At 35.8% G+C, this 17,795-nt stretch overlaps 1 protein-coding gene across 3 annotated transcripts; it reads right to left on the bottom strand.

Moving 5' to 3' along the window:
• Window positions 1–2,871: 2,871 nt before the first annotated feature.
• On the bottom strand, window positions 2,872–17,506 carry LOC104905711 (small RNA degrading nuclease 5). Of its 3 annotated transcripts, none has more exons than XM_048643457.2 (14): window positions 17,246–17,505; window positions 17,075–17,131; window positions 16,761–16,826; window positions 15,410–15,543; window positions 15,212–15,324; window positions 11,037–11,162; window positions 10,885–10,955; window positions 10,201–10,260; window positions 9,234–9,319; window positions 7,494–7,554; window positions 7,123–7,390; window positions 5,525–5,706; window positions 5,130–5,425; window positions 2,872–3,184 (listed from the first exon to the last, which is right to left on the bottom strand). In XM_048643457.2, exons 1-14 carry the CDS (start codon window positions 17,447–17,449, stop codon window positions 3,061–3,063), a joined length of 1,848 nt encoding a protein of 615 aa, XP_048499414.1. In that variant the 5' UTR covers window positions 17,450–17,505; the 3' UTR covers window positions 2,872–3,060. The 3 variants fall into 3 exon arrangements, with proteins under 3 accessions (XP_048499414.1, XP_010692621.2, XP_048499419.1); XM_010694319.4 differs by having other exon boundaries at window positions 9,264–9,319; XM_048643462.2 differs by lacking the exon at window positions 16,761–16,826 and having other exon boundaries at window positions 17,246–17,506.
• Between the last annotated feature and the right edge of the window lie 289 nt (window positions 17,507–17,795).

Below are 17,795 nucleotides of genomic sequence, written 5' to 3'. Positions count from 1 at the left end.
TATGGTGTTAAATATATGTACTCCCTCAATTTTTTAGTTGCAATGTTTTGATTTTTGGCACTATATATATGTAAAAAAAAAAAATGTGATGTTTTGATTTTGGCACTATTTATATACTAATTTTGATCAGATTTTTTCTATTAATATATAAAAGAAATTTAGTATATAAAATATTTTTGGTTTTTTTTGGATGGGTAAGATATCGGTGCTATTGAACCATAACCTCTTGCAGATCAATCCAGTTCGGGCGAGCGGAATAAACACTTTGGGGGAGGGGGAGGGGGAGGTAAGGGGGATTACCCACCTCTTGGTCTCCCTAGCGGAGATTGAATCTCCAACCTTGAGGTTGAAATTTTTACCATTAGACCAAATTTAGCTTAGTAAGATATTTTTGGACTTATCTCAATCCTTATCTTCAAAATTCACTTCTGAAAAATCTAATAATGAGTGAATTCAAGACATTTAATAGGCAAGTTGTATATTGGCAAATTTGCAAATCAACACGTCCCAAACTCCCAACTAAATTAATGGATGGAGTATATATTGAAATTGCTAGAATATAAAATGAGAATATGAGAAAGTCGATTATAATCTCACACAGTTGTTGAATGCGTATATTCTTAAAATCAACCCCCCTCCACTTACTTTATTAATGATCGTCTTAGCTTAAAATTTCAAAGAGTTCAAAATCCTCTTTAATGCAAGTAAACTCCATAGAGCTTATAATCCTCATTGACAATGCAAGCCAAATAGTTTTAGGCAAATAAGAGAGAACTTGGCGAACTGAAACAACTTAGTAGCTAGAGGAAAAGAAAGCAAAAGTGATTCCTGTAGACTGTAGTAGTGGCAGGCGACATATATGAATTGCTAAAGATACTCCCTCCATATCCAATAACTTTATCCTTATAGTTTGAGACCAAGGAAAGCGGAAGGAAAAAGACAAGTAATTGAAGCAAATCTAGCTCTTAGACGAGTTAGGACACGGGTAGAGGCTAGTAATATGATTTCGTTGTAACAAACCGGTGCGTATGAATAATCACAAGAAGTTCTGCTTCTAATGGTGATTTGTTTTATTTAGGAGAGAGAATTCGGTGTCGACAATAGAGTGATATTCAATACTTTGTTATTTGAACCCACTTGAGTACATTTATAGAAATTGTAATTGACTTAAATGATTAGTTTTTCCATCTTTCCTAACAAATTCTAGGGTTCAATTGCAACCCAAGTATTTGTTTGGGAATCACAGGGCTCTGCGTGAAGACCTTGTGCGAAGACAACAGAGAGAATTTCTTCTTACCTAAATAAAAAAAATCTTGAGTATATATTTATATTTATATTAAGGAAAAGAAGTGACAGATGAAAGATGTTTATTCTTAATGATAATATAGACTGGTATAATATTATGAGTAACCAAGATGAAAAATGAGTGAAGTAATCGAAAACAGAGGTTAGTGTTTATAGTCAAATATGGCTGCTCTTTGTAGTGTCTTGTAGTAATTGAGCTAACCTTATCCGAGTGAAAAAGTGGAAACTAACAATTCGCAATGAGCTAGTGGAAAGGATTAATTGATTCAATAACATGGAAAGCTATTAAAAGGTAAGAGTAGAAGAAAGTCAGCAGAAGACAACCACACCACAAAGCCCATAATCAAATAGAATTCACATCAAAGCGGAAGGGGAATATAATAGAAAAAGTCTTACAATCAGATCATTAATTTGTTATTGAACTTGAGAGAAGTTCCTGGCAGCGAAGTAGATAGATAAACATCTATAGAAAAGAATTTAAAAAACTGTATATAGAGAAGATCACTCAAAACTTTAAGAAAAAAAAAATTAATTGAGTAGATCATGACATAAGATTAACTCTTAAAAGTTGGATTTATAAGAGATCGCGTATTTTTAATTTAAAATTAGGCAATGACCTGAATTTAGTATCAGAAAAAAAAATATAGTGACTAATTTAATCTACTAAGCGACCAGTTTAATCTATTAATAATCACATTATGTAATTCATTTACTAACTAGTTTAATCCATATTTAGTGACTAGTTTACTCAATTCAATAAGACTAGCAGGTTAGTTGTTTTTTTTTAGGGGATCAGGTTAGTTTTTTAATTATTTGTTATACTTCCTCCGTAACAAAATAGATGTTACACTTTTAAAAACACACTTTCCTAGACAATTTTTTGTAGAGGAGAGAGAATGAAAGAAAGAAAAAGAGGGACTCATGTAATAGGAGACAGATAGAAAAAAATTGTCTCCTAAAAAGAAAGTGTAACAAACCATATTTAAAAAGTATAATATTTATTTTGTTACAGAGGAAGTAGTTAGGAATTCAAAGAAAAATAAAGGAAAGATAACAAAACGAACGACTTGGTTAGTTCTAGATGTCTAAGAAGAATGATGGTTAGAATGAGATCGAATGGACTTATTAGAAAAATATTGACTTGAATATGTCTGACTTTATGTAAGAACTAGGCCGCCTATCGAATAATTTTTGAACTTTCAATATTAGAATTTCGAATTAAGTAAAAGTCAAGAAATTTCTTCATGTTGGTGTACATACGTCTAGGTCCATCTGGTATTCTGGTTTCTGTAAGATATTGATGTAAAAGATAGTATTTCAAAATGCATTAAAAAATAAGGTTGGCCTTTCGGTTGGAGCTTCTACCTTGTAACAAGTGATAAATTCATACTTCTTACAATGACAGATCCCCAAATTCCCCCAGGATATTCATCTTACTTGAAAAAAATCACAGTGCATTTTGTTAGCATTTCTCAGAGGATGTTTTAAAGATCATCCGTGAAAAGTGAACTTGAAAAGTCATTCACCAGGAAAAAGACAAGTATAAGCTGAAAAGTCAAAAACTCATTTGTAGACAGCCAGTAATTCTTGTTACTAAAAATCAATTGTATAATACTACAAAAATTGGTTATGCACTTATGCTCTTCATCCTGGGTATAACCAGTTGAGAAACAAATTGGCAGCCTCGTTATCGTTTTTCCTTTTTTTGTCTTCATTTTTTAACAAATGGTATACATCATGTATGAGTATCAGAAATCAATGTTTTATACCCACAAAACAAAGTCCTACTTCAGCTTGAGCCTGGAGCTCTTCCAAAACCTTGATGAGTTTTTCACGGCATATTTCGGTTTTCGATTCTGCTGTCAGCATCTTCCGCAATCTGCATAGACATATAGCAGTGGAATGTCAGCAGACAAAATCAGTATCACCACAGAAAGAAAATAAGACTAAGAACAACTTCCATATCAAATTTAAAACAAACTGAAACAGGGAAACAATTCAATATGGTTTATTTGTGCTTTATGCATATCCCATCATCTACTGGAAACAATCATCCAATATCACCGTAGTCATTGACTAGCTCAAAAACAGGGAGAAGAGGAAGCCAGCTAGCTTATTTGGTGAATCTTGTTGGGGTTCTACCCAAGACCTAGGATCAAATCCTGCTTATGTAACTGCCCTACGTGGCTATCTACCTAACAAAAATCTGTAACGGAGAAAATGTTAAAGCTAAATGAGATGACTGCTTACAACGATTACTGGTCTAACAAAGCAGCAAATGTGCAAAGGATGATGCTACAACTGAAGCCAAGTACGAAGCATGGATGTTGCTTCAGATACAAGTTCGCTAAAGTTAAGAGGCTAAAGAGATGCAATGGAAGATTAAGCAATAACCAAGAGCAAGTTGTGGCGCTCCAGAGTGAGCAGCAGGGCTAGGTAATCTACAGAATATGCAATATGCAGCAGGTACAGACATACAGTTCTTGTTTTCTCAGTTTTGGTATTTGTCTAGGACTATTCTCAGTTTGTTTCTTGTGTGCTAGCCAGGAAAGTTGGAGGTAAACCTGAACCGGTTAAGAGATATAATCAATTGAATCTAGATATGTTCCCATTTCCTACTAATTGTTACAAAGGGAGTTAGATCTCTACAATGAAGTACAGTATTATTTTAACAAGTATATTCTACTTATTGTGCGAGTCCCTTGGTGCAATAGAATACGCAGGATTCTTTGAGCATCGAGGCATTATGATAAACGAAGAAGCATATCTTACTTGTATTGCTCCTGTCTATTAGAGATGATACAATTTGATGGAAGGAACTTCCATGTCAATTGGTTGTGTTGCATCATCCTTTACTCTCAAATCAAAAGCTTGAAATTATGACTTTACGACAGGAAAATAAAATTTTAGGCAAGCCTGACAGAGTATCATGACGAGGCCAGAGGGTTGAAGCACACCCCATTAGGATTGCGGTACAAGTGAGGATGTAGTCGAACAAATAATAATAAATTAAAAGCATAGGTCCAGGATGTTGGAAACTGGAAAGTAGTACAAAAATCAGATTGGCAAAGAGAAACAGGTTAAGGTAAATGGTGATTTATAGATTCAGCATAGAGTGCGAGCTGAAAAGAGAAAGAGAGAAGGACTAATAATGATCTCTTACAGAGGTCCTTAAGATTGTTCTAACACTCTCTTGACCCTCTCTAGTCTCTAGAGCTAGGTTGGAGGAGCTCAGGTAAACCCTGATACCTTGAGACAGTATAAGTTTCTAACAAGTTTACTTACATATTGAATCTACAGTCAAAAGGGGTGCTCAAATGTCTTATCAGTTATCAACTTGTCGCTAGCTCTTGCATGGCATAGATAGCAGAGACTCCATCTTGTCTCCCTAAATAACAATACCAGTCACGGTGAGGGCAGTCAGGGCACAAATTAGCTTACCCTCACATTGTGCCATATGTGAGCCTCATAAGAGATACAAGGCTAATGGTATCACTAGTTGACTACTATGTTTGACAGTAAGAAAAGAAGATGGTGTTTTCAGGATGACACTAGGAATGTCAGTCCAGTAGACTAATCGAGAATATGGACAATGCAAGAGTAGTTCTTCTAATAGAATGATATTGATATCCATCACCCAAACAGCTGAAGGAGCGATCAAATCAGTATAATCAAAAGTTTATTCATCCCATAATCTTTAGTAATCACGACCATCATAGCAATTGTACTAGCTGGAGAAAGTGGACTTGTCATACAAAATTCTAAACTTGAATGACACACGACAGAAAGGAAGTTAGTGATGCATTATCTGCTGTTAAGAATACCTGTGGATTGTTGCAGTGTCTCCTTGACCGGTAAATACGATAAGCATACTATTCACAGGTAAATGTGAATACAGCTTGTGAATTCTGGAATCTGTGCGAGTTAGGATCTCTTTGAGCGTTGATGGTACACTACACTTTATTCCCTTTTTTGCAGAAGACTTATTTTGACAAGTTAGAAACGCTATCAACTCTGCTAACCGTGCATTAAATTTCTCGTCATCATCCACTTGATTTTTGAAATAGGAATTTATTTCTGAAAACTGAGTCCACACGAAGTGCACCTTTTCATTTTTTACCTGGAAAAACACGCAAGATTAGTCAATAAGACAGTTCCATCCCACCACACCCCCCTCTTCTCTCCCCCACAGACATGAAAAGGCACTATATTAAAATACCTCTTTTGAAGCTCTAGAAAGTGCTTCATCATCAGATGAGACAGGAAATGCATGGCATGTCCCAGAGGCATAACGTTTCACTATTGAAACATCATCAATGAACGATGATGTTTTACCAGATTCACTTAATACAGCAAGAAGCTTCTTCCGAACAAATTGTTTAGGTGAGCCAAAATCAGGCCCTAAAACCAGAAAACATATCAAGAAACATTAAAAACAAGAAACTTTTCACTGTTTATGCAGAGGGCAGAGTGCCCTGACTGTAAAGTTAAGACAGTTGATTATGTAAATTAAAGCAACTAGTTGTGGCCATATTACGCAATGCCAAGTGGCCATATTTACATAACGCCAGGTGCCCATACAAAATTTGACAGGTGTGCCTCTAAGAGGGTGACAAGCATCCTCTATTAGTCATGTATCCATTTCATCAGTTACTATGGATCGTGTGCTAATTCGGATTTTATAATTATTTTATAAGATCAAGATGGAAGTAGGAAGCAATCCATTAGTACCACTAGTCACCCTCTAATTAATTAGCCAATAAATGACCAGAATTCATTAGGTCACTTCAAGAGCACAGACTCTCATTTGGAGGTATATGTACCCCCCCCCCCCAAATCTCTCTTCTTTTGACAGTTGCAAATTAACATCATGTTCAAGAAAATCTTGCTCTCCCTTCTCTCTACTTCCTCACATTACAATTTGAAGCTCATTGAGATAAATTACTCATTTTGCAGGCTAGCAAGGCCCAACCTGTGGCATAAGTCTCCAAATCTCTTCCCCTAGCTCAGTGAAGCATCTGATTAAGAGCCCACAACACAATTTGCAAGAAGTCACACCACATCTTCAAAAGCAAGACTTTGGGCATGCCGTCACCATCACAATTTCAAAGATCACACATGAATCTTTCTCAAAATTTTGACTGCTATAAATCTACTAACAGTCTTCCAGGAAATGCCAAATATCACAATACCATATTAATTTTCTAACTTAATATACCATCCTTTTCAGATAGGATGCTGTTAATTTTCTATTTTTTCCCCAAGAAATGCCCACATAGTTCCTCTTGTGCATATAACTATACCTGCAAGTCACGACGTACTCATATATTCTACTTGAGATGTCCTAAGATATCAGTCCGGCTCCCTTGAAAACTGGTTCTCGTGTACTCGTCCTAAGATATCATAAGTCACAACTAGACAGATGTAGATACTAGAGTAGATACAATGATGGTCAGGGGAGTCCATTTTGGACCTAATATTTTCAAAGTTATTTCTTTCCGGGAGCAACCAGAGCAAATGACGATGCATCCTAGAGCTGACTTGGAAAACGAGGTAGAGAGCAACAGGAACAAGCAAAGGTGTATTGACCAGCTTCTCAGGTCACTTAAACCAAGCCTCCTAACATAGCTCTTAGGAGAGCCCATTCTTAAACTACGAACTTTATCAGCCATGCAATGACTAGTAAAACACACAAAAACAGAAATGACATCTGAAAAGAAAATTACGAGCATCTAGATCCATTAGTTCTCAACCAATCATCACCCCTATTTTCAGAATACTAAGGTATAGTGGCAAACAGGATTTAGATTCACTTGCCATTCTTAATCTTTAGCAAAGCCAGTTCCATAGTTGCCCTAGCATCCTCTATGCTGTCATGGCCACAACATGAATCTTGTATTTCTCTAGAAAGAAATTTTCTGGAAAGCACTCGAAGAGCTGTTTTATATGAGCCCCCACGAGGATGCTTGTATAATACTGCAGTATCAATAACTAGATCATGCGACACTTTTAGTGCCAGCAAGTCATTTTCTAATGAGTGTCCAATCAGGATCGTCTCTTTATAAACAAGCTTCAAAAATTCTTCCTGCGTCAGCAAAGCAAACAAGATTTAACGAAACAGTAGCAACAGCATAGATGACAATGCATCCAGTACAAAGAAAGAAAAAGCAAAAAGGACAAAGTCATGCCTGAATGTCCTCAAGACTGGTAGATACATCATTCAACATCTCGGGTGTGATACCACTATATCTGATAACAATGTTACCACAAAAAGTCAAAGAACTGACCAAGAAATTAATTCAAGAATAGTTCAGTACATAAAAAAAACTGTCAAGCTTCCTCTTCTTAAAGTACCATAAACTCATAAAAATCATCATAACCAGAAAAAGGATAGCCAAAAATTAAAAATAAAACAATCAAACATGAGAATAGTACATTCTCACAGAAGGTACACATTATGGATGTCCTTGCACATCTCTCATAATGGAGGAAAAAGGCTGGAGGGAAGTATTTATGTCAAACATAGAATTTCGGAATCCAACACACAATGTGAAAAAAATTATCACTAACAAGCAGTTGCGTCATAGCTATCCAATAGAGATGCATTTATGAAAGAGAAAAGAAAACTCAGTCGGAGTTAGTGAAACTGTAATTCCCATTCCCACAACAGGAAAGAAGTCAACATGTTTGACTCCAACCTCTCTGTCATACAATTTAGGTAAGTCAGCCAGCTATGCAAAAAGTATCAACAGAAACCATGAAATTTCAGATTGAGTTGATGATGAAGAAAACTTACACTAAGGTAATGGTGTGTGACTACTAATTTCTCATATAGATTCACTTATTCTATGACAACCAATCAACCATAGTGCAAAAGCAAATAGATGTGCCTAAAACCAGAACAGAGATATAAATGAGAGAGAATCTACCCATATAAATGTTGGAAGCGGAGAGTGTGGAGTAGCAGATAGGAAAATGTAGCTCAAGTCCAGAGCAAATTTACAATATAACGATCATAACCATCCCTTGGTAAAAAGGAAACTTATATCTACCTAGCCTTTTGGCTTCTTCATCCAAAGACATAAGAGCACTTCTAGCATCATGGCAGATTGTTCCAAAAGATATCTAAACACACATATCTACTACTTCAGGACATATATGGGCCATGAAAGTCAGGCAGTCAGCCATACTGCAGACCTGTTTCATTCAGACTCAGGTGCTTAAGTCAGACATTCGTTGGTGTTCAAGTGTGAGACTCGGCTAAAACTTCACTTTTATATAAAGTGTCAAGTATCCATGGCCAAATCACAATGTAGAAGATCCAACATGGGTACTAGAGGTTAAATGAAAAGTCCAAGTAATATAACTGCAGACTCAAGGACTTGTCTCAAGCAGCTAGCAACAATTGGGTGATGAAAAGAACATGAAGGCCTATTTTTTCAGCACACTAATCATAATAGAAGTTTTATGTAACCGTTTTAACTCAGTAATTGATAGAGCGCCTAAGGGTCGTCAATCATGAGGAGCAACTGTCAAGGCAGCACACGGGTGACTATTGCTGACTTTGGGTCTTAATAAATTCAAGTAAGTCCTTATTATTCTGGAAATTTCTAAATCCCGGGTCGGGGATAGGATTAGTAATTCAAAGTGTAATCAGCAGGAAATATCTTTGATTAGTTCATGATCTGTCTGGAGAATTTGCTGCACTAGCAAGGCGTCAGACTCAACGACGCCCATTCACTTGTATAGGATTGCCACTTGGAAGCAATCAAAATTAAAGTCTACATGGGAATAGCTCTATATTGCAAAAAATATTAAGCTTCAAATAGCAAAAAGTACATAAATATTCAGCTAAAAGAGCAGGATTCCGAAAAAGTAGTAAGCTGCAAAAAGCAAAAAATACATAGATAAACCAGAAGAACAAGAACCGGACAAGGCAATTTTCACAGGATTGAAACCTTGTGTTGTAATCAACAATAGGGTTTGATGGTTTGACCAGCTTGTCCAACATAACCTGGAAAAAAGAAGTACAGATTCAATAAGGTCAGATAGAACAAAGTAAACAAGTAGCTACCAGTATAAAGTTAGACAATTTGATATTGGACAATACATCACAATCATGCAAACAGAGAGAAGATTTATTTCCTGAGTCAAGACTTACACCAATTGAAGAAAAGAAGTGGTAAGCTAATGTGAACACAGCTAACAAAGACACAGAATCTTCAAGACAAAAAAAATAAGAATATAACCAGCTGCTCAATTTTGTTGCCCCAGGAGAGCACAGTAAACCATCCTACCCAAAGACAGTCAATCTGAGAAAAATTCCCTGGCAAAACTATGGGCATACCCTGTCTAACTACATGTACCAAAAGACAACTTAAAAAATCATAGCATTCCCCCCCCCCCCCCCAACCCAAAAAAAAAATATCATGGCCATTTCCTCAACTAAGCAGCCTAGCACGTCATCCATTAGTGATGACATGCCAAGCCTAAGAGTCCACACCCCAAAAAATAACTACAGCATATTAATCATTATTGAGAAAGATATTTAATATCCCAAAATTGGAGCATGACTGAACACAAGACAAGGTAGCTTTATTTGGTCATTTTATGAAATGGTGGGTTAGCTGGGAAGTTGCACTATTTATCTAACAGTTAAAAGTCTAACAATAGAGAGGAACAGTGAATTTTGTAAAATGACAAAGATTACGTGAATTGCTTTATCATAGCCAAATTCCACCAACATAACACAATTCAAGCCTGGCATCTCTATAAGGATTCTTCAGAAGAAAATAAAATTAGACAAACACGTAATATCGACAAAGACATGAACTTGTATGATGTAGTCTCTATGTAGCTACTATGTCGCGGTCAGAAAATACGTTAAGAACGCACCTGACCTTTAACATCTACGAGTGTCAACCGAGTCAGCTCGAACCCATTGCACGTGATACACTAGAAAAGAAGCAAAAGTTAAGTTTAATGCAAGCAATAAGTTCTATAGTAGTAAACCAAATTACTTCCACATTGGTGGAACAAAGTTCTTCAGCAGTATCCAACGGCAGTTTTCCCAAACATTGATAACTTCAAGCATGACACAGACGGAAAATTTACCATTAGGACTCCCCCTCAGAGCTTTAGAGATATCAGAAATTTACCACTTTTTCCATCAGTTTACATCCCCCATCCACTGACACATTGTAGAAATAAATTTTTCAAATGACTTAATCACTAGTGACTTTAAACTAAGAATCTCAAGACATTAGCCTTATTTCTGAAACCAGATTTTAAATAATCATTCTCAATGTAACCATCCAATATTTAACAAAAAAAAAAGTCGAATAAGAATATTAATTTCTTAAGAGAACAAAGCAACAATGAAGCAAATAATGCTTAGGCCTAGCGACAAAAAATGTATTTGCCTTTCCGGTTTCCACATTTAAATTTAACCTGTGTAGTACTATTTTAGAATGCCTAAGGATGAAAAATGGAACGTTGAGGCCGAACTTAAAAGTTAAAACCTTAGAAAATAAAAATAAAAAAAAGCTATTTGCAGTCCACAACTATGTCGCATTTTACCATCTCGCAATCAAGGGCTAAAACTTCACAATGGGAAGAACCAGGAGGTGCTGCACAAGTAGAACGGAAACCTACATTATGTACAGAAAAATATCAGACAACATGTAACGCTTAGGCAAAGTATGACAGAGGAAAAGAAAATAGAGTATCACCAGGTTGATTCAGGCAATATCCATTATCCTCCAGCTGTTTTGCTGTCAGCGTATAATATGTGAGAGGGAATGGTAAATCCTTCATAAGCTCAGTTGAGGATAAGTTGGATGAAGGAGAATTAGTTTCTGCATTTGCAGTAAAATCTTAGCATCAGAAACAGAGATCATCTTTATACTAGTCTTTCATGCTACACCCGATGCAAAAAGTTGCACAGAAATCATATACTACTACGAATAAAATTCATTTTCAGGGCTTTAACTGAAAATATAAACAAGCAGTACAGTCATGCAATGATACCCATTACCCCATAATATTATGTGTGTGTTTGGCTCTTTACTTCGATCTCCAAAATTAGATCGGGAAATCATTCAAATTATGAAGATAAACTCGTTCTTTCTTCCCTAGAATTTGAACCATAGGGCTCGATCCATTTATTCAATCGACCCAACCTTTAATTCATTTTGTTCTCTTTCAAGAATTCAAATAGAATTTTGTACCAATTTGGTAAGAATGAAATAGTGTTACCTAATTCTCTAAAATGCCCCGCGAATTACGAATTGAGAAAAGCGAATTATTGTCGGTTTTGGTTCATTTTTGGCCCATTTTGGGCGAATTAGCGAATTCAAAAGGCGAATTAGATAGCGAATTAGGTAACATTGGAATGAAATATTCTCCGAATTTTATATTGCTACGACATGCTCTTTTTTAACTAGTTGTTATCGTTTGCCTAGCCTCCATAACTCATACATACTTCCTCCGGTTCCAAAAGACCTTCCTTGTTGTTGTTACTACAGATACCAATGAGGATCAATTTGTATGGGTGTGAGGTGGGTAAAGTAGGAGAGAGAAAAAGGTTAAGATAAATAAACAAATAAAAGGAGTTAAAGTAGGAGAGAAAAAGGAAGTAAAATTGAATTAACAATGTAATGATGGACCATATGATAGGGACATGAGAGGGTAAAAAGGGAAAAAAAATCCAAATAAGGAATAAAGTAAAAGAAGGAAGATCTTTTGGAAACGTACTTAAACGGAAAAAGGGAAGATCTTTAGGAACCGGAGGAAGTAGTAAACAAGGTTCTAGGATACATCTTGTACTTTAAGTAGATACACTAGAGATGCAGGGATAGAGGGGTCAAAACCCACCATGTTTCCTATATGCAACAAGCATGCCAACAACCATGCTTGAGATTGGCTAACCCATGCCTATATAAGTTTACAAAAACTATGTCATCACCATATCTCTCCCAATTACCGGTTTGAGTCATTCGGGCAATCCCATCAATAAATAGCTCTAGTCTTAGGATAACTGTTGAAAGAATCCTAGTCTTCAACATCTGACAATAAATTTTTCTGAATTTCTGAATCATTTTGCCCTAAATTCCATACATGAGTAGCTTTGCACATGGTTACAAGTTGCAGGTGCAGGGTACGTATAGGTATCATACATGCCAGGGCTCAAAATTTAATTTTCACATGGTGAGCCTGAGATACTATCGTAAGATCAGACATAGGTGCAGGGACACATCATTCATGAAAGATATTCTTATTTCAAAAAACTTTTGTGTGAGCATTTCATGCAAGATGTAACAAACATATACACACATTTGGCAGTTATTTTTTCTTTTTGAGAGGACATTTTAGGTTTTGGACTCATTTGCTAGTTCTTATGCATATTCTGATTCTCAAGCAATTTTTAATAGGAAAAATTGTCAAGAATAAGTCAACCTTTACGTTGACCGCTTTTGACAAGTCAACCTTCATTTATTCCAGTAGCAAGTAAAGCTTGTACATAAACTAGCTTTTAACGAGTTTTTTTACTTATGACCTGAACAACCCCTATAATTTTGTTCAGTTTTAAGTTTCTCACGGAACTTTTATAAAATTCAAGCAGTGCAAATATGTTATAGAGAACAATATTTAATGAGTTTTAGAATATACACCTGTTAAAACTGAACAAAATTGTAGGGGTTGTTCAGGTCATAAGTAAAAAAACTTGTTAAAAGCTAATTCATGTACAAGTTTTACTTGCTACTGGAATAAATGAAGGTTGACTTGTTAAAAGCGATCAACGCAAAGGTTGACTTATTCTTGACAATTTTTTCTTTTTAATATAGGGAAAAATTGATTCTAATAATCCCACCTGAATCCATTATCTTCCTACATTGGTCATTTGTACCTAAAACCTGTCGAACAGGTTAAGTTTAATTAATTAAGTCCCTTTTTTTCATTTTTTACCGTCAACCTCAAACCCTCAACAACTTATTGGCCTCTGCCACCCAACTCTCTGTCCTCCATCATCACCACCACGGCCCCACTCCCACCTCATCCTCTTGATGTTGCCTCCCCACTAATCCCACTACCCCCGAAATTCCTTCCCATACCACCCCAAACGACCTTCTCCTTCTTCCTCCTCTCCTCCACTCGCGGTTGCGCCGCTGCTAGAACCACCTGATAGTTCAGGTTCAACGGTCATTAACATCAATCAAAAGATGTCTCCTTTGTCGTTGAAGATGCACAAGGACTCCCGAATTATTAAGAAATTGTCGTCAATTTCTCTCGCCACATGATAATGAAAATGAATCATCATCTGTCATCATAATGAAAATGAATCAGGTCTCACGTGTAGCAATTCCAAGTGCCTTCCTTATGTTAACCAATGGTCTCATGTTGCCCCTATGCGTAGTTACTCATCAACGCTAGAATCTATACATATATATTAAAAGGCGTGCGTAACAACGTCGATGCGCCACGTGGCACTCTCCTCCTGCCACTAGAATTTTGCCACGTGTGTGTTAACCAACAAAGTCAAGTGATCATTATTTATAAATAAATATGCTGAAGCCTGGGTTCGAACCTCTGACCTTACGTAAGGATTTTCAAAGAATCACCATCTCATCTAACATCTCTTAATGATCCATGTTTCCACAAAATTAAAAATATGTGTTGTAATTAGTTAATGTTATTAAACATATCCCTTGCATCCTTAAAAATAAATAAATTTGCATGTTCATTAAAATTTAAAATTAATTATGTATGCATGATACCATTTGAAGAGCAGTGTTGACCATTATAGTACTACCCCTAGGGAGTTTTAGTTCATGTAGTATAGGGTTTGATCCCAAGACCTCAAGTACATATAATACAGTCTTAACCACTAGGCTAAATTGTATTTATTGTTATTATCATAAAGTATTATATTAATAATTGAAATTTTTTCTTACCCGGGGCTTAGCCCGGGCCTAATAACTAGTTTGTTACATAATCCGCTCAAATGATTTAACTCCTGCGATGAACTAATATTCTCTCTCCTCAATATCTCATTCTCTTCGAAAATCTCCATTGTAGAACCACAATTTGTCGTCGTCCACTACGTTGTGTGGGGGGTGGGAGGGGGGTTGTCTCGGTGGAAAAATGAGGAGGGGACCAGGTAAAGGTGGGATTATTATAATCAATTCTTCCTTTAATATATCCATAAAAGTTCCCCTCTTTCCCTCTTATCTTTTTCCTAAAAATATGCGGTGCAAGAGTATTGACATATTTAGTTGAATATTAAAGTGTTTGATTAGGAGGCATGTCCTTGTCTGAGTGTCAATTGCAAATCACGGGTACATGCGACATAATTAAGAGTTGAAGAATGGTAGGAAAAAGTCAGATGTTCTTTCATGTCTTATACATTATAAATTAATGTTTATTACCTTAAAGACATTTAGATTACACAAAAAAGATCATCAATCTAACTACTCAAATATAAATTTGAGCTGAGCTGTTCAGGAGTTCCATCCATCAATAGCTCTAGTCCTCATTCCTGAGGAGATCCCTGAAACCTAGACTTATCTTTTGGCACAATCAACTGTCGTTTCACGTCTTGCGAGTTCATTTACATGACCAATGACATCTATATCAACAGAAAAATTACAACTATCAATACAACAACTAATGTCTAATAGCTGATAGAAATCAAACCAGCAACTAAACTAGTAAACAATCACAGCGACAATGATATACATTGTGTACAGCTTCATAGTAAGAAATTAAGAAAACAAATCAGCATGTACAAAATCAAAAGACTCAGACGAATGATGAACGTTGAACAAGAGAAGAATGGAGGAAGAGACGGCAAAAGAAGCCAAAAAGTTGACTCTTCAATATTATAAGAGAATTAGAATTTAGATACCTTTTATGGAAGACTCGTTAGGTATCGTGGAGGCTAAATCAGGTTCGTCTCTTTTTCTTTTGAATTTGCATGTCATAAGGGCATCAATTGTCTGAATGCCATCTAATAAACAGCTAGCATGGGAAACAAAAAATTTAACAAGGTAAACAATATAAAAGATATCCAAACAAAATAAAAGCAGATTAAGCCATAACCAACCTTAAAGCTTGAACTGGCCTTGGATTGCCACAACACTTTTTCAAACTGCTAAATTTTTTTGTATGTGACATATATAATGCTGCATCAAGGCCTGGAACATATACAAGAGCCACTTTCGGGATGAGAGGCTTGTTCTGCAGCACATAATGTTAATATATCAGCAATTTTCAGCAAATGCAAATGACCTTATATGTATTGTAAGGAAATTAGTAAAGTGATTAGCAATTTAGCTAGGATATTATTCCTCGTTAGGAATTAAAAGAAAAGATCAAAGTGCATGGTTGACATTCAAATTGGAAGTTCTATCTTGAAAATTTGATGATTTAAGTTTGAGCTGCAGGACCAAGCTCATAAGCAATCCATCTCATACCAGAGATCAGAGCACATGAATAACACCGAGACCAAAACCACAGTACATCCTAAACTGAACTACTTCCATGGTCATCAAATAAGTACAACATTTATCATTCTTTGTTTTGAAATAGATGTACATCCCATTTTCGGATTGTGGTTTATCTCTCCCATGCCCCCCCTCATCAATATTCACGGGTGATCTTTCCACCTTTCTCATCATCACATGTGTCTTCTTAATATTATGCCTATTTCCTATGTTGCCCCTTAATTTTCATGCCACTCTTCGTTGCCCCATGTTCCATTTATTTGAGAATGCAAAGAGTATCTCATACTTTCAAATTTTGATAATTGTGTCAAAGAAGCGAACTTTCTACTGCAGTTGTGAGGTAATAAGATGAATCAACTCAGCCTCATCAGAAAAACAAAAGGTTCAAACTTCAATTCGCAAATGACTGTATGAGGCGGATGCATCATCATCATTCACGCAACAAAATAAAAGGCGATGGAATGAACCAGAAATACGTCTTCATCCCTAGATTCCCCGGAATTCCAAGTATCCCTATATTTATACTTCATTGTAATTGCAGCGTTTCTCTTATTTGGAAGCTTCATATTATTTGAACATTTCCGGGTCCTACCTTTTATCTATCTCTATCTCTCTCCTCTTCACATGGATTTCTCAAAAAATGTGCCAATATCTATGTTGCAATTATTATAGAAAGGAGGAAGTAATTTACAATCCCCTCATTAGCACATATATACGTGTCCTTTTATTCAGATATCATAGTCATTTCTTTGACAAGTAACAGTACCTAGTGCTAATCCATAAACGTAGGCAAGTGTACATCAAATACCCTCCTCGCAATGGGAAAACCAAACAGATAAAAACATAAATCCCTACTAAGCTGCAAACTAATATAATTGTCATCTTGAAACCACTTACTAAGATCCTTTCACAACAAAAATAAAGCAACTAAACCCGGAAACAAATGCTTACTTTGATAAAAACCCAAGTGGGCATATAACCATCAGCAAGCACCCACGTTACCAACCCTTGAACATCCTGCATTCACATTCACACTCCTTGAAAAAGGTGGTAACCCCAAATAATAACAACACTAATAATGGGAAATGATATATGCAACCCTTAAAGCCGAACAAGCTAAATGTCGAAAAATTAAGCAATTACTATACATTAACATCGATTAACACGTGATTTTGTTATTGTTAATCCTTAGGGCAGCATATATCGAAACCAAAAATAAATAAACAAACTCATAATACTAGAATTTTTTTTAAAAAAACACCTACCTGCAAACTCAAACTGGAATTAGGCTCAGGAGTACTGAACACAACCTCAGCTTTTGCCTAATTGAACAAAAAAAAAAGCCTCATTAAGTTCAACCCAATACTATTAATTAGCAAATAAATATACTCAAAACAAAATGATTAAAAAAAGAGAGAAGATAGGTTATATACTACCTGAGGTCCGTAAATATCGAAGTAAGTTTTGGAAGAATTATCATCTTGATTGATTGATTGTTCATCAATGGAAGTTAGGGTTTCTTTAGTGGGTTCAGCAGAATTCATGATTAAATTTCTGAAAATGGGTTTGGGAGTTAGGAGAGAGAAAGACGAAGGCGGAGAACAGAAGAGAGAAGAAGGAAGTGCAGTAAGAGAAAGCATAACTATGTAGTACTTTATGTATGGAGTTATGTAAAGATTTCTGTATCAGGAATGGGACATGGGCTTCTAGCCTTCTACTTGTTTTTACATGGGCCACTTTACCATAACCTATCATCTAAGTTAATCCTTGAATATTTTTTTTTTAATTTTATACAACTATTGCATTACGTGAAAATGCAACTCTTTCAGATGCTGAGAAAATAAGAGGATTTGAAAATCAGTAAAAAAACAAATATAACTTTTATCATATTCTAATTGGTTGGGAAGGATGTGATTATACCATGTAAGATTTACAATGGTTGTAGGGAATATTTTATGTTGAAAGATAATAGGACTTCTTTTATTA

The sequence above is a fragment of the Beta vulgaris genome, chromosome 1 (genome assembly GCF_026745355.1).
Source record: "Beta vulgaris subsp. vulgaris cultivar EL10 chromosome 1, EL10.2, whole genome shotgun sequence".
Taxonomy (NCBI): domain Eukaryota; kingdom Viridiplantae; phylum Streptophyta; class Magnoliopsida; order Caryophyllales; family Amaranthaceae; genus Beta; species Beta vulgaris.
This window is presented reverse-complemented; position numbering and strand designations above follow the sequence as displayed.

Bases quoted from the DNA above. Each gene is read 5' to 3' on its own strand.
- LOC104905711 (XM_048643457.2), bottom strand. From the start codon at position 17,449: ATGCTTTCTCTTACTGCACTTCCTTCTTCTCTCTTCTGTTCTCCGCCT. The intron at 10,956-11,036 runs GTGATACTCTAT...TACATAATGTAG, and splicing joins ATATTGCCTGAATCAACCTG to GTTTCCGTTCTACTTGTGCA. The intron at 5,426-5,524 runs GTATTTTAATAT...GTGTTTTTCCAG, and splicing joins TTTCTAGAGCTTCAAAAGAG to GTAAAAAATGAAAAGGTGCA.